Source organism: Salvelinus sp. IW2-2015, linkage group LG15 (genome assembly GCF_002910315.2).
Source record: "Salvelinus sp. IW2-2015 linkage group LG15, ASM291031v2, whole genome shotgun sequence".
Classification (NCBI taxonomy): domain Eukaryota; kingdom Metazoa; phylum Chordata; class Actinopteri; order Salmoniformes; family Salmonidae; genus Salvelinus; species Salvelinus sp. IW2-2015.
In genome coordinates this window covers 12,223,015-12,242,296 of record NC_036855.1, presented here as the reverse complement: position 1 = coordinate 12,242,296, position 19,282 = coordinate 12,223,015, and the positions used below count along the sequence as shown (strand labels likewise).

At 42.8% G+C, this 19,282-nt stretch overlaps 1 protein-coding gene across 1 annotated transcript in view; it reads right to left on the bottom strand.

Moving 5' to 3' along the window:
* Positions 1 to 6,378: 6,378 nt before the first annotated feature.
* Positions 6,379 to 19,282, bottom strand: part of cemip2 (cell migration inducing hyaluronidase 2) — a 41,308-nt gene continuing 28,404 nt past the window's right edge. Inside the window, exons 12-23 of the mRNA XM_070446870.1 lie at positions 18,911 to 19,042; positions 18,486 to 18,521; positions 18,205 to 18,360; positions 12,121 to 12,298; positions 10,403 to 10,618; positions 10,069 to 10,280; positions 9,650 to 9,832; positions 9,220 to 9,442; positions 8,993 to 9,094; positions 8,560 to 8,705; positions 8,140 to 8,246; positions 6,379 to 7,919 (exon numbers count right to left, since the gene is read on the bottom strand). Coding sequence (XP_070302971.1) covers positions 7,726 to 7,919; positions 8,140 to 8,246; positions 8,560 to 8,705; positions 8,993 to 9,094; positions 9,220 to 9,442; positions 9,650 to 9,832; positions 10,069 to 10,280; positions 10,403 to 10,618; positions 12,121 to 12,298; positions 18,205 to 18,360; positions 18,486 to 18,521; positions 18,911 to 19,042 — 1,885 coding nt within the window. The 3' untranslated portion in view covers positions 6,379 to 7,725. The remainder of the gene's footprint in view (positions 7,920 to 8,139; positions 8,247 to 8,559; positions 8,706 to 8,992; positions 9,095 to 9,219; positions 9,443 to 9,649; positions 9,833 to 10,068; positions 10,281 to 10,402; positions 10,619 to 12,120; positions 12,299 to 18,204; positions 18,361 to 18,485; positions 18,522 to 18,910; positions 19,043 to 19,282) is intronic.

Sequence of the window (19,282 nt, the reverse complement as noted above, 5' to 3'; positions counted from 1 at the left end):
AACATTTTGTAAATGTCAAGTCTATATTTTTCTTAAGGCCATAACCGTACGTGTGAGGTGTATACTTTTGTTTCAAAGTAGATTTGTTTAAGACTATCAAGAAACACTGTGTGACCCTGATTTAACCCACTGCAGTAAAAGGTTAATGGCTGTGTGAATTTGATGTTCCATTTTGCTCCGTGCAGATATACTTCCTGAAGAATCAATCTTGAGATTCATGACATCACTGTTTTATAGTTGTTTATTTAGCCTAATCTGTAATGGGTATGAGAGGATTTCTGCTTTGACCATATGACAGGTCTTACAACATTGCACACTTATAAAGCTGTGTGTGGGTTGGCTACAACAGGTTCTCTGACTGCCATAATGCCATTCTGTGCCCTGTTCCAGAGAACAACCCTCCACTGACATTAAGCAGGGAAGAGATTTACATTACCCCTCAGTGTGGCATGTCCACGGGTGAGGGGGTGCCATGGAAACGCACCCGTGTTGCTGTCAGAACCATTTAATTATTCAGGACCTCACACATCAGCTAGGAAACTCGTAACACACTGCCTGTTGCACTCACAAGTATGCATACATAACAACCTAGCAACAAATACAGACACTACTAGCAGCCTACAGCAGTGTTTCCCCAACAGCATATATTTTTGTTGTGGCCCTGGAGAAGCACACCTGATTCTACTTGTCAACTAATCATCAAGCCCTTGACAAGTTGAATCAGGTATTTTTGTCTGGGGCTACAAAAAAAATGGTGCTGTTGGGGGTACCCGAGGACCAGGGTTGGGAAACACTGGCCAACAAAGGGTATATAACAAAGTATTGAGATAAACTTTTGTTATTGACCAAATACTTATTTTCCACCATAATTTGCAAATAAATTCATAAAAAATCCTACAATGTGATTTTCTGGATTTTTTTTCTCATTTTGTCTGTCATAGTTGAAGTGTACTATGATGAAAATTACAGGCCTCTCTCATCTTTTTAAGTGGGAGAACTTGCACAATTGGTGGCTGACTAAATACTTTTTTGCCCCACTGTATCAGTGTATCCATGATAGTCTAAAGGAGAATGATATGTCCAATAAATGGATGTAAATTCATGTAAAATAGGTATCTAGAAGTTTACCGGTAATTAGAATAATATACACTACATGAGCAGTGTCAAACATGCTGCTCGTCGAACATTTCATTCCAAAATCATGGGCATTAATATGGAGTTGGTCCGCCGTCTTCTGGGAAGGCTTTCCACTAGATGTTGGAACATTGCTGCTGGGACTTGCTTCCATTCAGCCACAAGAGCATTAGTGAGATTGGGCACTTATGTTGGGTGATTAGCCCTGGCTCGCAGTCGGCTTTCCAATTCATCCCAAAGGTGTTTGATGGGGTTAAGGTCAGGGCTCTGTGCAGGGCAGTCAAGTTCTTCCACACCTATCTGGACAAACCATTTCTGCATGGACCTCGCTTTGTGTGCAGGGGCATTGTCATGCGGAAACAGGAAAGGGCCTTCCCCAAACTGTTGCCACAGTCTAGATTGTGTAGCATTAAGATTTCCCTTCACTGAAACTAAGGGGCCTAGCCCAAACCATGAAAAACAGCCCCAGACCATTATTCCTCCTACACCAAACTTTACAGTTGGCACTATGCATTCGGGCAGGTAGCGTTCTCCTGGAATCCACCAAACCCAGATTCCTCCGTCGGACTGACAGATGTTGAAACGTGATACATCACTCCAGAGAACGCGTTTCCAATGACGGCAAGCTTTACACCAGCTTTACACGCACTGCGTATGGCTGCTCGGCCATGGAAACCCATTTCATGAAGCTCCTGACGAACAGTTCTTGTGCTGACGTTGCTTCCAGAGGTAGTTTGGAACTCTATAGTGAGTGTTGAAACCAAGGATAGACGTTCCCGTTCTGTGCGCTTGTGTGGCGCTCTGTGCACTCGTTGTTGCTCCTAGACGTTTCCACTTCACAATAACAGCACTTACAGTTGACCGGGGCAAGTCTAGCAGGGCAGAAATGTACAAATTTACTTGTTGGAAAGGTGCATCCTATGATGGTGCCATGTTGAAAGTCACTGAGCTCTTCAGTAAGGCCATCCTACTGCCTATGTTTGTCTATGGAGATTGCATGGCTGGTGCTCAATTTTATACACCTTTCAGCAACGGGTGTTGGCTGAAATAGCCGAATCCACTAATTTTAATGGATGTCCACATACTTTTGTATATATAGTGTAGTTTTTATGAATAAAATAATGTATTAATCAGTGTATGTCTAACATAAAACATGTGGTTGCTTTTCTTACTGGCAAAGACAAACGATAACCTCATGTTGTTCATAAGGTACACTCTTAGAAAAAAGTGCTATCTAGAACCGAAAAGGGTTCTTCGGCTCTCCCCATACTTGAACCCTTTGAAAAACCCTATTTGGTTCCTGGTATAACACTTTTGAGTTCCATTTAGAACCCTTTCCACATAGGGTTCTACATGGAACCCAAGAGTTCTACCTGGAACCAAAAAGGGTTCTAGTGTAACGGATGTGAAATGGCTAGCTAGTTAGCGGGTACGCGCTAATAGCATTTCAATCGGTTACGTCACTTGCTCTGAGACCTGAAGTAGGGTTTCCCCTTGCTCTGCAAGGGCCGTGGCCTTTGTGGAGCGATGGATAACGATGCTTCGTGGCGACCGTTGTTGATGTGTGCAGAAGGTCCCTGGTTCGCGCCCGGTCGGGGCGAGGGGACGTACTAAAGTTATACTGTTACATTGATGCTGTTGACCCGGATCACTGGTTGCTGCGGAAAAGGAGGAGGTTGAAAGGGGGGTGAGTGTAACGATGTGAAATGGCTAGCTAGTTAGCGGGTACGCGCTAATAGCATTTCAATCAGTTACGTCACTTGCTCTGAGACCTGAAGTAGGGTTTCCCTTTGCTCTGCAAGGGCCGCGGCTTTTGTGGAGCGATGGGTAACGATGCTTCGTGGGTGACCGTTGTCGATGTGTGCAGAAGGTCCCTGGTTTGCGCCCGGGTATGGGCGAGGGACGGTTTAAAGTTATACTGTTACACTAGCTGGAACCAAAAATGTGTTCTCCTATGGGAACAACCGAATAACAGTTGTGGAACCCTTTTCTCTAAGAGTGCGTAAAGGCCTAGCCTGTGTGTGTGTGTGTGTGTGTGTGTGTGTGTGTGTGTGTGTGTGTGTGTGTGTGTGTGTTGTGTGTGTGTGTGTGTGTGTGTGTGTGGTGTGTGTGTGTGTGTGTGTGTTACAGTATACTACATGGCATAATCTTCAGTGCAAATGTGTTGTTGTGGGGCAGGGGCTGCTGCACACACTTAAGCTTGCACGTGACATACAGTTGAAGTGGAAAGTTTACATACACTTAGGTTGGAGTCATTAAAACTCGTTTTTTAACCACTTCAGACAAAATGTCTTGTTAACAAACTAGTTTTGGCAAGTCGGTTAGGACATCTACTTTGTGCATGACACAAGTAATTTTTCCAACAATTGTTTACAGACAGATTATTTCACTTATAATTCACTGTATCACAATTCCAGTGGGTCAGAAGTTTACATACACTAAGTTGACTGTGCCTATAAAAAGCTTGGAAAATTCCAGAAAATGATGTCATGGCTTTAGAAGCTTCTGATAGGCTAATTGACATCATTTGAGTCAATTGGAAGTGTACCTGTGGATGTATTTCAAGACCTACCTTCAAACTCAGTGCCTCTTTGCTTGACATCATGCGAAAATCTAAGGAAATCAGCCAAGACCTCAGGAAAAAAAATTGTACACCTCCACAAGTCTGGTTCATCCTTGTGAGCAATTTCCAAACACCTGAAGGTACCACATTCATCTGTACAAACAATAGTACGCAAGTATAAACACCATGGGATCACGCAGCTGTCATACCGCTCAGGAAGGAGACGCATTCTGTCTCCTAGAGATGAATGTACTTTGGTGCGAAAAGTGCAAATCAATCCCAGAACAACAGCAAAGGACCTTGTGAAGATGCTGGGGAAACAGGTACAAAAGTATCTATATCCACAATAAACGAGTCCTATATCGACATAACCTGAAAGGCCGCTCAGCAAAGAAGCCACTGCTCAAAAACCGCCATAAAAAAGCCAGACTACGGTTTGCAACTGCACATGGGGACAAAGATCGTACTTTTTGGAGAAATGTCCTCTGGTCTGATGAAACAAAAATAGAAATGTTTGGCCATAATAACCATCGTTATGTTTTGTAGGAAAAAGGAGGAGGCTTGCAAGCCGCAGAACACTATCCCAACCGTGAAGCACAGGAGTGGTAGCATCATGTTGTGGGGGGTGCTTTGCTGCAGGAGGGACTGGTGCTCTTCACAAAATAGATGGCATCATGAGGGAGGAAAAGTATGTGGAAATATTGAAGCAACATCTCAAGACATCAGTCAGGAAGTTAAAGCTTGGTCGCAAATGGGTCTTCCAAATGGACAATGACCTCAAGCATACTTCCAAAATTGTGGCAAAATGGCTTAAGGACAACAAAGTCAAGGTATTGGAGTGGCCATCACAAAGCCCAGAACTCAATCCTATAGAGCATTTGTGGGTAGAACTGAAAAAGCTTGTGCGAGCAAGGAAGCCTACAAACCTGACTCAGTTACACCAGCTCTGTCAGGAGGAATGGGCCAAAATTCACCCAACTTATTGTGGGAAGCTTGTGGAAGGCTACCTGAAACATTTGACCCAAGTTAAACAATTTAAAAGCAACGTTACCAAATACTAATTGAGTGTAAGTAAACTTCTGACCCACTGGGAATGTGAAAGAAATAAAAGCTGAAATAAATAATTCTCTATTATTTTGACATTTCATTTTTAAAATAAAGTGGTGATCCTAACTGAAACTAGGATTAAATGTTCGGAATTGTGAAAAACTGAGTTTAAATGTATTTGGCTAAGGTGTATGTAAACTTCTGACTTCAACTGACTTCTAATTACATTCACACAGAATTTAAAAGCCTAATTGGAACCTTAGCAACAGAATATTCACGATTAGGAGGGTTATTAGACTACAAATGAATGAGATCAGTTTAACCTACTAGCCTGCCTATGAAATGATTTGGCATACACCTGCGCTCAACTGTAATGGACGACCGAATAATCAGCAGCTAGGTGTTGCTTCTGTGATTGGTGGCCATTTTGACAGTTAGAACTGCAATACTTCAAAAGCCATAATACAGAGAAAATAAACAGTAAGTACACAGCTGTCTAGCTACATATTTTCACCTTTACAGAGGTTGTTGGTCTTCCAACAATTCAGTGCTCAAATTTATCCGCCGTCGGAGGTTCGCCTAAACTATAAATTATGTAGCTGTGCGCGTGGGCGGACAGAAATTAAGAATGAGTTACGTGTTACGTGTCAAAAAGGCCATTTGGCGCTAGATTGAACTCTGTTTGTCCCTATTCAAAAAACCTAGTAATAAAAAATACAAATAAACTTTGAAAAAACTATGATGGCATCATTGCAGGGCCCCTAACGAGCGGACACGGACTTCCTGTCCCCCAGACAACTCTGTATTAACTACAGTAACAGTATTAGCATAGCTCTTGTGTGGCTCAGTAGATAGAGCCTGGGGTGGTGGATTCGATTCCCACAGGGGACCAGTACAAAAATGTATGTATTCACTACTTACTGTAAGTCACTCTGGTTAAGAGCTTCTGATAAATGCTTGAAAGGACCCATCAATCACAAATGAAGTATATGGAATTGAAGCCATGACCAGGTCAGCCAGAGAGCCTCTACGTGTAACGCTTATGCAAGTCAAATGACTGACTTGTGAACGTATCCAGTATTGATTTCAACGGTGTAGTGGTAGCGCTGACGATGGGGGTTCAAGCCCCCTCTGCCACGTTTCTTCCTCTCTCCTTTCCTACTATCATTAAAATATGAAACCTTCAATAATATTATGTGTATTCAAAGGTTCAGAATACTGTTTTGAACAATGAATGATCCCACATTAAGTCTTTATGTCAGTTCTCATAGGAGTTTCATATTACATCTGTAGCATGAAAACTCATGTTACAGATTGATGGCATGGTTTTGGTTAGATAGGACTTCCTAACTATTAGAACAAGCCTGCCCCCAAGTGGTAAGATTGTCAAGTAGCAAGTACAGCATAAGAAATGCACTGTTCTTGATCGTCTCCGAGTCCCTACCTAAACTTTCTTGCCCTCTATAACCCAAGTCGACTATACAGCTGCCCCATTAGTCTCGTAGGCTAGATCAGAGATTTCAGTAATCTGATTCCTTTGTGCATAACATTAAGTCATCCTAGAGGCATCCTTGATTTTGTTGAATACATCAGCTAAAATAATGACAAGACAATGATGACAGGACACTTTATCACAAAGTTATCATCTCTGCAATTTCAGAAGAGCACTGAGGATGTGAGAATTCAAATATAAAGGTTTGATTAAAGAAATACTCTCATGAGTATAGTGATTCAACATTTCAAATACAACTCATAGCAAATTGAAAGGCACTCTCACAGTATACAGACAGCTTCTCAACATCCCTCAATACTCATTCCTATTCAAAGTGCTCAATTTGGAGTGTGCATCTTAAAAGCATTTGCATAACAAAAAACATCTTATTTACAGCAGAACAGTGGTTCAAAAGCAGGTCCTTCTCTTCAGAGGCTCTCTCACAATGGTTGCATTAATTTTAGCTCGTCCAGGGCACCGGGTAGGCGGAGTTTGCAAATGTTTGACCATTTCTTAGATCTTAAAGTGAAATCTTTACCGGGCGAGCTAAAATGAATGCACCCAATCACATACAGAAAGTCACTAATCGCCGGCACAGTGGGGGAGCCCTGCTCAAATCACCTGCTGAGGCCACAGGTACAGTAAGCCATGGTTTTGGTATGGACTACTAGTCTGTGTTCGTTTCAAGGCAATATTTACCTTGTAAAATTTCCCCCCGTAACACATACTTTTGGCATTTATACATAATAAACAACATACATGACCACACTAAAAGGTAAATTAGTTGGAAATGCAGTTTCAACGGTAAGATAATGAGAAGAAAACGAGAAACAAACCATCTCTGCTGCATGCGTAGCCAGCCCTAGGGGAAAGTGTCACTGTGTAGAGATCAAATAAATATGGAACAAAAAAGGACACATCCTGGGAAAAAAGGTTTGTTGGAAATACAACAATCTCAACGGAATCCAATACAAAATGTTTTCATTAAGATACAGCTGCCCTTAACAGATCTAGTCGCTGAACAAAATGCCCCCAGGGACACGCAAAAACTGCAGAAAAAAGGAGGGAGGAAACAGACAGAAGTTTTTCCTTTGATTTGCTAATTCAGTCTTCTTCTAAATGATGTGTTTCGTCTATGGACGTGGTGAGCAGCAGACAGGTCAAATGCTGGCCTGAACCAAAAACCCATCAGGGGTAACTGGATAGAAGTGACAGACCACACAAGTTTGATGTGGTTACTTACTTTGTTAATTTGCTCTTATAGTTCCATTCTGGGTCCATCCCCATTGATTCCCACTTCCCAGTCAAATTTAACACACACACACATCACACCCACGCAAACACACACACACACACACACACACACACACACAGTAAATTACCCCCCAAATTATTAAACATCTTTGCCAATAAAATAATAAATAAAAGTTCAGCAGTTCACATTCATTTGCTGGTTGGTTGTGTTTTGGTTAAATTGTGTTCACATTTGTCATTGTGGTCCTGTGGCGGTCCTCAGTAGCTCCAGGTCTCTGCGTGTGCTGGTCTGTGTGCAGCCGTAGGCCTCCAGGCCCAGGGGGAGGTAGCGCTCCTGCAGCCCCAGCCCCTCCTCACCCTGCCCAACCAGGATGGAGGCCCACGGAGGGGGGGCAGAGCCACCCTGGAACCCCCAAAACACCAGGCTCTCTGTGAGAGAAACACAAAGTGTCATGTGGAAAATACTGTAATGAGGTGAGCAGAGAAATAAGAAAAAGTATACATTGCAGAGAAAATACATAGTTGGAGAGACAGCAGGAAGAAAAGAGGAAAACAACAATAACGAGGAACAGAGAATTGGATAGAAAAACCAGACCTGGCCTACAGTAATAGCACCTGCAACAGGGAACCATTTGAGAGTGACACCTACCTTTACTCTGCAGATCTGCTGCCTTAGTCATGCCCAGGGGGACCAGATATCGTGCAACACTGACCAAGCCATCGGGCTGCCCTCGCGTTCCCAGAAGTACTATTGACCTAGTCATGAGAAAATATAAGCAATTATGATTCATCAATTTCCCATCAAGTCAAATGCCTCTGATCAAAATGATAGAACTTCTAACAGACAAAGAAATGCTACCTCTTACAATTCTCTTAAATGCACCTTGTTGCAATGAAACCAATAGAAAAGTGCCAAAAGCGCAAACCCCACCCAACTGGCACTCCAGGTTAACTAAAGCAATGCTCAAAGTATTTGAAAGATTTCAAATAGTATTTGAACCCAGGTCTGCAACAGACCACCAATCGAGTTCTAACGCCAACCAGCAAGGCCCTAATTCTTCCCCCTCACCTCTTTGGTAATCCAGTTTTAAGATACTCCTCCATTTTGGAGTCCATTTTGGAGAAAGATCTCTTATTTGTGACTTTTCCAGAGCAGGCATCAACAGAGACCAGGAAGATGCCTGGCTGTGTGAAGGAGAATGTCTCACTGTTCACCTGAGAGAAGAAGACGTTGTAGAAAAGTGGGTAAGAGATACAGCTGGCATGCTGCAACCACAAACCGATTAAAAATATGGGTGGTGCTTTTGTATTGATCAATAGTGTGCATACTATTAATAGATTAGTATTTCATTCATAAACATTTATAATGGCCGTTTGATGAAAGTTAAACAACAGCACACCAACAACATGCAAAACACTCATTATACACACTGTGATTCTGTGGCACCGGGAAACTATTCTCTAATGTAATACTGTGTTATATTTAAATCTGTGGCACTCACAGTGATAAAGGATTGTGTGTCTCCAGTCTGCTGCTCCTTGCTGCTGAGCGATTTGATCTGAGTTTGGAGGTAGGAGTTCCACGGGTCACTGGAAAACACCAGCTACCAGAAAACACACAGATTAATGCAGGGCTCTTATGTCAGACAACACAACATGAGCTCATTCCTTTTCCAATAGAATTGCATACTAATGGAACAAAGACAGTGTGGGGGACTAGTAGGCTAACCTGAGAGGCCCCACAGTCCTTGCATGGTTGGGTGCTGAGGGTGGGCATGGGGACCACTGCCGAGGGTGTCTTGGTGTATTTGGGGTAGGCCTTGGCCGTGCAGTTACAGGTCAGTTTGGAGGACGACGTGCTGGCCATCACCTTCACTCTCTCGCAGCCCTTAACCGAGCAGTAACTGTGGCCATCGCGCCCCTGCCTCGCCCGCAAATACAGCCACAGCAAGCTGGGAGAGGAGAGAGGCCGGTGTTAATTGAGAGAGAGTGATGAAGGAGAGCGAGACAGACAGGGGCGAATCCTAACTTAAGCAAAATGTTCACTTAGTCATACATTGAAGTCAATAGGAGACTAAGTAAAAATTCTAGGAGGGAGAGAGAGGTACAGTAGATATAGCCATATGGATAGAGAGACATTAGGGTATAGTGACTCTCACCCCACACTGCGGTCAAAGAAATACTTCCTCTCCAGCAGCCTCTTCTCCAGTTCAGCGAGGGAGAACACAGGCCCATAGTCGCTGATGTCATCGAAGATGTTACTCTGGCGATCGTTGATGTCAGCCATGACCTGGAAGGTGGTGTCGGACGGGTAGCAGAGACCCACCAGCGCCCAGTCACCTCTGGAGAGAAAGGAGGAGTCAACAGGTGACAATGAAGGTTAAAGATCTGTCTTACAAACTGACAAACACATCCTCTTATCGCACACACAGCAGAAAAACCAGAGACCTCCTGACCCAAATCCTGACCCAGTGTATCGAGACCGGAACGAGACCAAGACCAGTTTCAATGTGGACAAACACCCAGACCAACCACCTTAAAAGACACACACACACATCAGTCCCAGTGTGCCACTCACTGGTTGAAGTTAATGAGGGAAAGGACAATCTCTCTGGGAGCCGGGCCGTTCCAATGCAGGGTGTAGCTCTTGCTCATCATGAGGATAGGCTGGTACTGCTGGGACAGGGCCCCCTGGCTGTTAATACCCCTCAGCACCAGAGGAGCCTCAGGGTAGTCATCTCTACTGATGGACAGACTGAGGCTGGAAGCTCCCTGGGTCTGGATATACACCTGGAGGACACACATTACAAAATAATAGACCAATAGAGTTTGGTCACTTCTATGCAGTGTATATCCTAAGCAGTGAATAAAGTCACTGGTGATAGGCATTAGGGCCACTGTCCCATCCGTACCTGAGAGTAGGTGCCACTGCAGACCAACCCGTTCCACTGGGTGATGTTGACACAGCCGGGGTGACGGATCAGGTAGTTGTCTGCTCTGCCTACATACGTGTCCCTGTAGCCCGTCACAGAGCCATCCACGTCATGGAAGATGGAGTTCTTATCCCCGTCCAGATCATTCTCGTCGAACCACTGGCCCGGACGCCCGAAGAATGCCCTCAGACCCACCTGTCACAAACAATAGGTTTTAAAAGACAGACATGACAAAACACAACCAGTGACTTACAAAGATATGTATGGCCTAAAAAGTGATGACGCGCAATTTGGTGTGCAGGTTTCCTAACTTTGATCTTATAGGTCTATAGTATTTGAGAGTTGAGCTGAATGTATATTATGATCGTATTCATTAATATAGACTGTAGCAAAACGTTCCAAATGAATTCAACCCAGGTGTCAGTGATGAGCGTTCAACAAAAGTCCTTGAAAGCCATTTTGAAAAGGGATATTTTGAGTTTAGTCAAGCTTGAAAAGTTGAGTCGAGCTGGTCACCACATCCCCGACACTAGAGGGCTCTCCAATTCAGAATGACTTTCATCCAGAACCTCCCCTTCGCTCTCCCTATCTCTCAGCATGGGGTCTCCACCCAACCACTGGTTCCAGTAAAATGCCAACTCAGAGATTCTTCCAACAGATAGGACCGAACCAACGGCCAAAAAGGAAACAGACAGAGGGAAAGAGTGCATGCAGGAAAACAGTGTCTGATCCCTGCACTTCAAAATCAAAGCTTTCAATGTAAACACAAGTGGCACAAAAACTAAACTAGGCCCATCAGAACGGAATCATGACAATGTGCAAACAAGCAGACGGGAGGTTTCAGATGGTTACTTTGCCTGATTTGGCAAAGGAAAACTCCATAGACACTAATGTTTCAGTCAGTGACCTTTATCAAATCATATCAAATATACGTTTATTGGTCACGTACACGGTGTAGAAGATGTTATAGCGGATGAAGATAAATGCTTATGTTACTAGTTCCAAACAATGCAGTAAAATGTCAAATATATACACAAATAATACTTTAAAAAAAAAATGTATCTTGAAATGTCAGAACGAATCCAATGAATCCAAATAGCACATAACAGTAATGCAATCTATATGTATATACACCAGATTAATCTACTAAGAATGATATAGGGTGAGCTATGTAAAAAATCCAGTATATATAAATACATAAATGGTGTGTAGAAACAGTGTAACTAAAATGCAATGTACAGTAGTAGAAATATTAGAATATATTATTTAAATACATAGTACAAAACCCCATGGCAAAATTGCAGGAATTTTGCTTCCGGACCAGAGTCCGGATATAATAATCACATTCTTATCAGACTTTTTCTTTGTAACATCATTATTACGTCAGTATTTGAGAACAACAGAGAAGAGGCAATGGCACTTCTCCTGAAGTGTGCACTCGTAAACTCCCCCTCGTGGATTTAAAAGGAAAGGACTGGTCTAAGGAATATGGCAGAAACTCCCTACACCGTGCTTACACCAATCCAATGCATGAGTGTCAGAGAATGAGTGTGCACTTCTAGGACTGTCTCTTATACACATCTAGATGTGTATAAGAGACAGCCCTACACCGTGCTTACACCAATCCAATGCATGAGTGTCAGAGAATGAGTGTGCACTTCTAGGATGAAAGGTGGAGTGATGTGATGGCTACTCACAGTGGGCTGGAAGCTAAGCTTGGACAGGTTGTTGCGTGGTGTGAGCTGCCAGGTGTTCTTTAGGTTGAAGCCCACCGCGCTGGTGAAACGCTCCTTCGTCGGGATGTAATTTCGGAATGTGCTCTGAGTGATCCGCACAGGACCGTCATAGATCTGGAAGCCGCGGATCGGGAATGTCCTTTAAAAAATCCGTATGAGAGTCACACAACAAACATGACTAGAGTCACACCGAGCTAACACAAACAACACAAGTCACGTTACATTCAAGACAGCATCAGCTGATCCAGAGCATCTACACTGAGTGTACAAAACATTAAGAATACCTGCTCTTTCCATGACAGACTGACCAGGTGAATCCAAATGAAAGCTATTATTCCTTATTGATGTCACTTGTTAAATCCACTTCAATCAGTGTAGATGAAAGGGAGGAGACAGGTTAAAGAAGGATTTTTAATCCTTGAGACAATTAAGACATGGATTATGTATGTGTGCCATTCATAGGGTGAATGGGCAAGACAAGGCAGCAGCTACTCTTCCTGGGATCCAAACATAAAGCACTTACATTAAATCAAAATATAAAACGGTACATATAATATAATCATATAACATTATTACACTACTACACTACTACATATCAACAATAAAAAATGTTTGATACCACTATACAACAATATCACAATGCATGCGTGTCCATGTGTCTGTGTCTCTTCACAGTCCCTGTAGATTAATTTTTTTTCCTGTTTTTTAAATCTGATTCTACTGCTTGCATCAGTTACCTGATGTGGAATAGTTCCATATGTAGTACTGTGCGTCTCCATAGTCTGTTCTGGACTTGGGGACTTTGAAGAGACCTCTGGTGGCATGTCTTGTGGGGAATGCATGGGTGTCCGAGCTGCATGCAAGTATTTTAAACAGACAGCTCGGTACATTCAGCTTGTGTCACGGCCGTCATTGGAAGGAGATCAAGGTGCAGTGCGGTGAGCGTACATATTCCTTTTATTTTAATGTCGCCAACAAAACAAGAAACAAAGAAACGACCGTGAAGCTTAACAGGGCTATAGTACCACTAACAAAGAGAACTACCCACAAACACCAAAGGAAAAAAGGCTGCCTAAGTATGATTCCCAATCAGAGACAACGAATGACAGCTGTCCCTGATTGAGAACCATACCCGCCTAAAAACATAGAAATACAAAACATAGAAATAAAGAACATAGAACGCCCATCCAAATCACACCCTGACCAAACCAAATAGATACATAAAAAGGCTCTAAGGTCAGGGCGTGACAGCTTGTCAACACCTCTTTCAAAAAACAAGTAGTTATGAAGTCAATCTCTCTTCCACTTTGAGCCATGAAAGATTGACATGCATGTCATTAATGTTAGGTCTCCGTGTACTTTTAAGGGCCAGCCGTGCTGCCCTGTTCTGAGTCAACTGAAATGTTCCTAAGTCCCTCTTTGTGGCACCTGACCACACTACTGAACCCGAAGAACATCCAGCCAACTTCATACAACTGTGGGAAGCATTGGAGTCAATATGTGCCAGCATCCCTGTGGAACGCTTTCAACACCTTGTTGAGACCATGCCCCGATGAATTGAGGCTGTTCTGATGGCAAAAGGGGGGAGGGGCAACTCAATATTAGTAAGGTGTTCTTACTGTTTTGTACACTCAGTGTATAGCTATTTATAACACTGGAGAGAAACATTAGGCCTATTGCTAGCTTCATCAGCTTGTTGTCTTATCAGCGGGAAAAAAACGGTCATTGAAGTCTAACTAGATAACAGAAGGGTATGTTGTTTTCTCTCATTCTATGAAAATTCTGGCTGTGACCAAACATCTAGCCGTTAGTGTGGTCAGGAAGTGTGTAAAAAGGCCAGTACATCCCAGAGAGGGATGACAGGGCCGTCATGAATGAGGGAGTAGCTGGAGAAATCAGGGCATGCAGCAATTAGCTGTTACCACGTTTTACAGCCTCCAGAAAGGGAGCAGCCAGAGAAGGGGATATGCAAAGCACCAGATGTTATGAACTTTTATATCACCCTTTATGTAGTATGACTTTGCTTATAAATAATTTTTTAAGCAATAACTTAGTGCTTATGGAGACTTTATAAATGCTCTTTAATTCCTTTCTAAGTTGTAGTTTGTTTAAAGTGTGACCAAACCCTCAACCCTGATATAACAACCTGTCATACAGGCTCCTTACCAATTGTGTTTTTTGGGGTGCTGTTTTGAACTTTTTTTGTACATAATGCTTCTGCCATCGTTTCTTATGACCGAAAAAAGCTTTTGTACATCAGAACAGCGATTTCTCACCTTGAACTGGAGAATATTTTTTTCTTTAATGAGTCGTAAGTAAAGGATATACTGCTCCTCCCGGACCAGGCCCAAATCCCCGTTATTCATATGAAGAGGAGACGTTGTTACAGAGGTCGTAGAGCCGGATGCCTGGCGAGACTGCGTCGGCGAGTGGATAATCCGCCTTTACCCTCCATTATACTGGCAAACATGCAATCACTAGAGAATAAACTGGATGACCTCCGTTCGAGACGATCCTATCAATGGGACATTAAAAACTGTAATATCCTGTTTCATCAAGTCGTGGCTGAACAAGGACATGGATAATATACAGTTAGCTGGGTTTACCGTGCATCGGCAAGACAGAACAGCAGCCTCCGGTAAGATCAGGGAGGGTGGTGTGTCTTTGTCAACAACAGCTTGTGTGCAAGCTCTAATATTAAGAAAGTCTCAAGGTTTTGTTTACCTGAGTTAGAGTACCTCATGATAAGCTGTAGACAACACTATTCTTCGTAGCTGTCTATTATCCACCACAAACCGATGCTGGCACTAAGAGCGCACTCAACGAGCTGTATAAGGCCATAAGCAAACAAGAAAATACTCATCCAGAGGTGGCGCTCTTAGTGGCTGGGGACTTTAATGTAGGAAAACTGAAATCTGTTTTACCTCATTTTTATCAGCATGTCACATGTGCAACCAGAGGGGGGGACAAAACTCCAGATCACTTTTACTCCACACACACAGAAGTGTACAAAGCTCCCTCTCACCCTCTATTTGGCAAATCTGACCATAACTCTATCCTCCTGATTCCTGCGTACAAGCAAAAATTCAAACAGGAAGTACCAGTGATGCGCTCAACACAGAAGTGGTCTGATGAAGCGGATGCTAAGCTACAGGACTGTCTCGCTAGCACATACTGGAATATGTTCCTGGATTCATCCGATGCCATTGAGGAGTATACCACATCAGTCACCGGCTTCATTAATACATGCATCTACGACGTCGTCCCTACAGTGACCATACGTACATATCCCAACCAGAAGCCATGGATTACAGGAAACATCTGTACTGAGCTAAAGGCTAGAGCTGACGCTTTCAAGGAGCGGGACACTAATCCGGACGCTTATAATAAATCCCATTACGCCCTCCGACGAACCATCAAACAGGCAAAGCATCAACACAGGACTAAGATCGAATCCTACTGCTCTGATGCTCGTCGGATGTGGCAGGGCTTGCAAAGAGAAACCCAGCCGCGAGCTGTCCAGTGACGCAGACAATTAAGCCTTCTATGCTCACTTCGAGGCAAGCAACACTGAACCAAGCATGAGAGGATCAGCTGTTCCGGATGACTGTGATCACGCTCTCTGTAGCCAATATGAGTAAGACCTTTGAATCGTCAGGATCGGACCATTTTTTCCAATTTTGCCTAAAATTATATACCCAAATCTAACTGCCTGTAGCTCAGGACATGAAGCAAGGTAATGTATATTCTTGATACCATTTGAAAGGAAATACTTTGAAGTTTGTGGAAATGTTAAAATAATGTAGGAGAATATAGAACAATAGATCTGGTAAAAGATAATACAAAGACAAAAAACATGATTTTTTTTTGTATTTTCCTTTTGTACCATCATCTTTGAAATGCAAGAGAAAGGCCATAATGTATTATTCTAGCCCAGCTGCAATTTAGATTTTGGCCACTAGATGGCAGCAGTGTATGTGCAACGTTTTAGACTGATCCAATGAACCATTGCATATCTGTTCAAAATGTTGTCTTAAGACTGCCCAAATGTGCCTAATTGGTTTATTAATACATTTTCAAGTTCATAATTGTGCACTCTCCTCAAACAATAGCATGGCATTATTTCACTGTAATAGCTACTGTAAATTGGACAGTGCAGTTATATTAACAAGAATTTAAGCTTGTTGCTTACAACCTCATGCTAATTTAGGGATAGGCGTCCCGTCGTACGGGACAGTTGTAAATCATGCAGCGCCGTGTGTCACGATCGCAGATTTTAGAGAAACAACAAATCTCGGTACATAAGTGTCTTATATCGGCTGAAAGCTTAAATTCTTGTTAATATAACTGCACTGTCCAATTTACAGTAGCTATTTCTGCGAAAAAAATGCCATGCTATTGTTTGAGGAGAGCTCCTAACAACAAAACACTTTTTTCACCACGATAGGTTTGAGAAATGCACCTCTAAAGGTGAAATGTGTACTTACATTCTAAAATCTTGCTCTGATTTATCCTCCCAAGGGTCCCAGAGATAACATGAAGTGTCGTTTTGTTAGATAAAATCCTTTTTCATATCCTAAAAAGGCCCATATAGCATGCACGATTGATTTTGTATTTCCACTCGTTCAATTTGTAAAGAAAGGAATCTGTGAAAATCTAACCCTAAACGTTGTTTCAACTAGTCAAATCACGTTCGTACTTATTCCTCCGAGATCCTAGAATGTAACCAGACATCACTATATCATTAGGTGTGTAGTATATCCTATAGGACACCAAATTTGGTCAGAGAGCGGCGCCTTTATGGCATGCCGATGACGCGGGCGGTCTTCACTTGATTGACTGTAACTTTGTAAAATAAGCACCAATTGGGGTCAAACAAAGCTAGCTAAATAGCCAATGAGCTGGGCTCAGAAACCCAGTATCTGTTGCACAATGTTGCTGCTAACCTTGTGGAACATCAAGCCTTTTCGTTTTGGACAAAAATTATAAGAATATGGAGAGTTATGAAGTTATGAAAACTGGGTGTTTTGCAAATGTTGAACTTATAATATAACTAATACTGGAAAAGCTAAATCAAAGTCCAAGTATACAGATTTTATATTCTTGCAGAAAAATGTAATGTGAATGTAAACGTCTCCTTCACGATTTGCCGAAATGTACCTGGGTGACTTTTGTCATACTTCAAGTTATCCGTCTGAAACGTTGCACATACACTGCTGCTATCTTGTGGACACCATCGGAATTACAACCAGAGTGATGGGTTGGGAAAAAAAAGGGGAAAAAAAGTTTTTTCTTTGTATTTTCTTCTACCAGATCTATTGTTATATTCTCCTATATTCAATTCACATTTCCACAAACTCAAAGTGTTTACTTTCAAATGGTTCCAAGAATATGCATATCCTTGCTTCAGGGCCTGAGCTACTGGTACTTAGATTTGGGTATGTCATTTTAGGTGAAAATTGAACAATAATGCCTAACCCTAATCTTAAATTAAGACCAAAAAGCACATTTTTGTTCTCATTAATTATTTTACATATAGCCAATTTTGACTTTGCAGCTAGCGGAAATCGCTCAGTTCTTCCTCAAGGACAAGACACATCCCAATAAACGTTCAATGCTCTCTTTTTTCTACTGAGAAATGTTTTCCGTTGCATACCTTAATGAACCCGAACCTGAGGACTGTCTCTCTGACTGTGGGTGGGTTACAGCCTGCTCCCTGTCCCTGATCCAAGTGCTCTTCCGCAACTGCTCTCCGTGACTTTAACTGTTTCTCAGACTCTAATTTCTCATTGGTCACTGTAAGCAACGCTTTGAATCATTTTTTCCTTTCAGTCACTTTTTATCAAAGGAGGCTTACTACGCGGATGGAGGAAATTGGTTCTCAGGAAACACAGAAGTGATACAAACATTAAAAAAACATGTATCCTATTACAGGAAGTTAGTCAAAGCAGTACTTCCCTTACAAGAGCAATGCACCTTTCCAACACTATCTACAGTTTTTTATTACAATATTTTTCACACATGCACACACGAGAACACACACACCTGTTCCTGGGTAGTGTCCTCATCTTGCCGTCTGCTCCTCCCTGGCCCCAGTACTTGTTCTGGCCTCCGTTGAAGCCACGGTTCCGGCTCTCTCCCACAAACAGAGACTGAGTCACTTCCTGACTGGAACCCTCGTCCTTAGGATAACTACCGTCACTGACGGAGGGAGAGGAAAGGGACAGGATGTGTTTTTGAGCATAAGTGTATGTGTAGTGGGGGTGTTAGGAATGTACAGACAGAAACACAGGTGTAGAAACAGACACAGGAGCCTTGGTACATACCTCGCAAAGGAGAGTCCCACCCCATTGTCTGCAAATCTATAACCAGAGAATGAATGTATCATTCATTCTGCATTGTAGACGTGCACTGTGTGAGAGCTCCACTGAGTAGGGCTAACCCAGAAGTGTAGGAGTCACCAGTTCAATGTCATCCATAGCCTTGAGGACTGAGAAAGAGGAACTCCTGGCCCTTTGCCACATCCGAGATGGCCACTTGATAACATGTTAGCTTAGCATGCTAGCTACTAATTCTAATGCAAGTTGCTACAGTAAAACCTGAGTCACTTCTGAGACACTCTTCTCTGTGCGAATCATACAGGGACATCGAAGACAGAAGCGATGAGATGTGACTACTGCACAGCACATTGATGAACAAGGATACAGTAACCACATTCATGGGCTCAATGAGATGACATCACAGCACTCACCCAGAGTTCTGAATGGTAATGTCACCGCCTCGTATCCAGGCTCCGAGGTCGTTGTTCTTAAAGGCGATGAGTGTGTCGATGAGAGCAGCCACCCTGGGACGGTTTGGGTCTGCATTCTCATGTGGACGGAACCTGAAACAGACCCATGTGTAATATGGGTATAGAAACACACACTCTTGATCTCTCTCTGACACACAGATGCACAGCACTCTCTTAGAAAATACACACAGACAAACACTACGCACACAGTCAAACACTACGCACACAGACAAACACTACGCACACAAACACACACAGACAAACAGTACGCACACAGACAAACAGTACGCACACAGACAAACACTACGCACACAGACAAACACTACGCACACA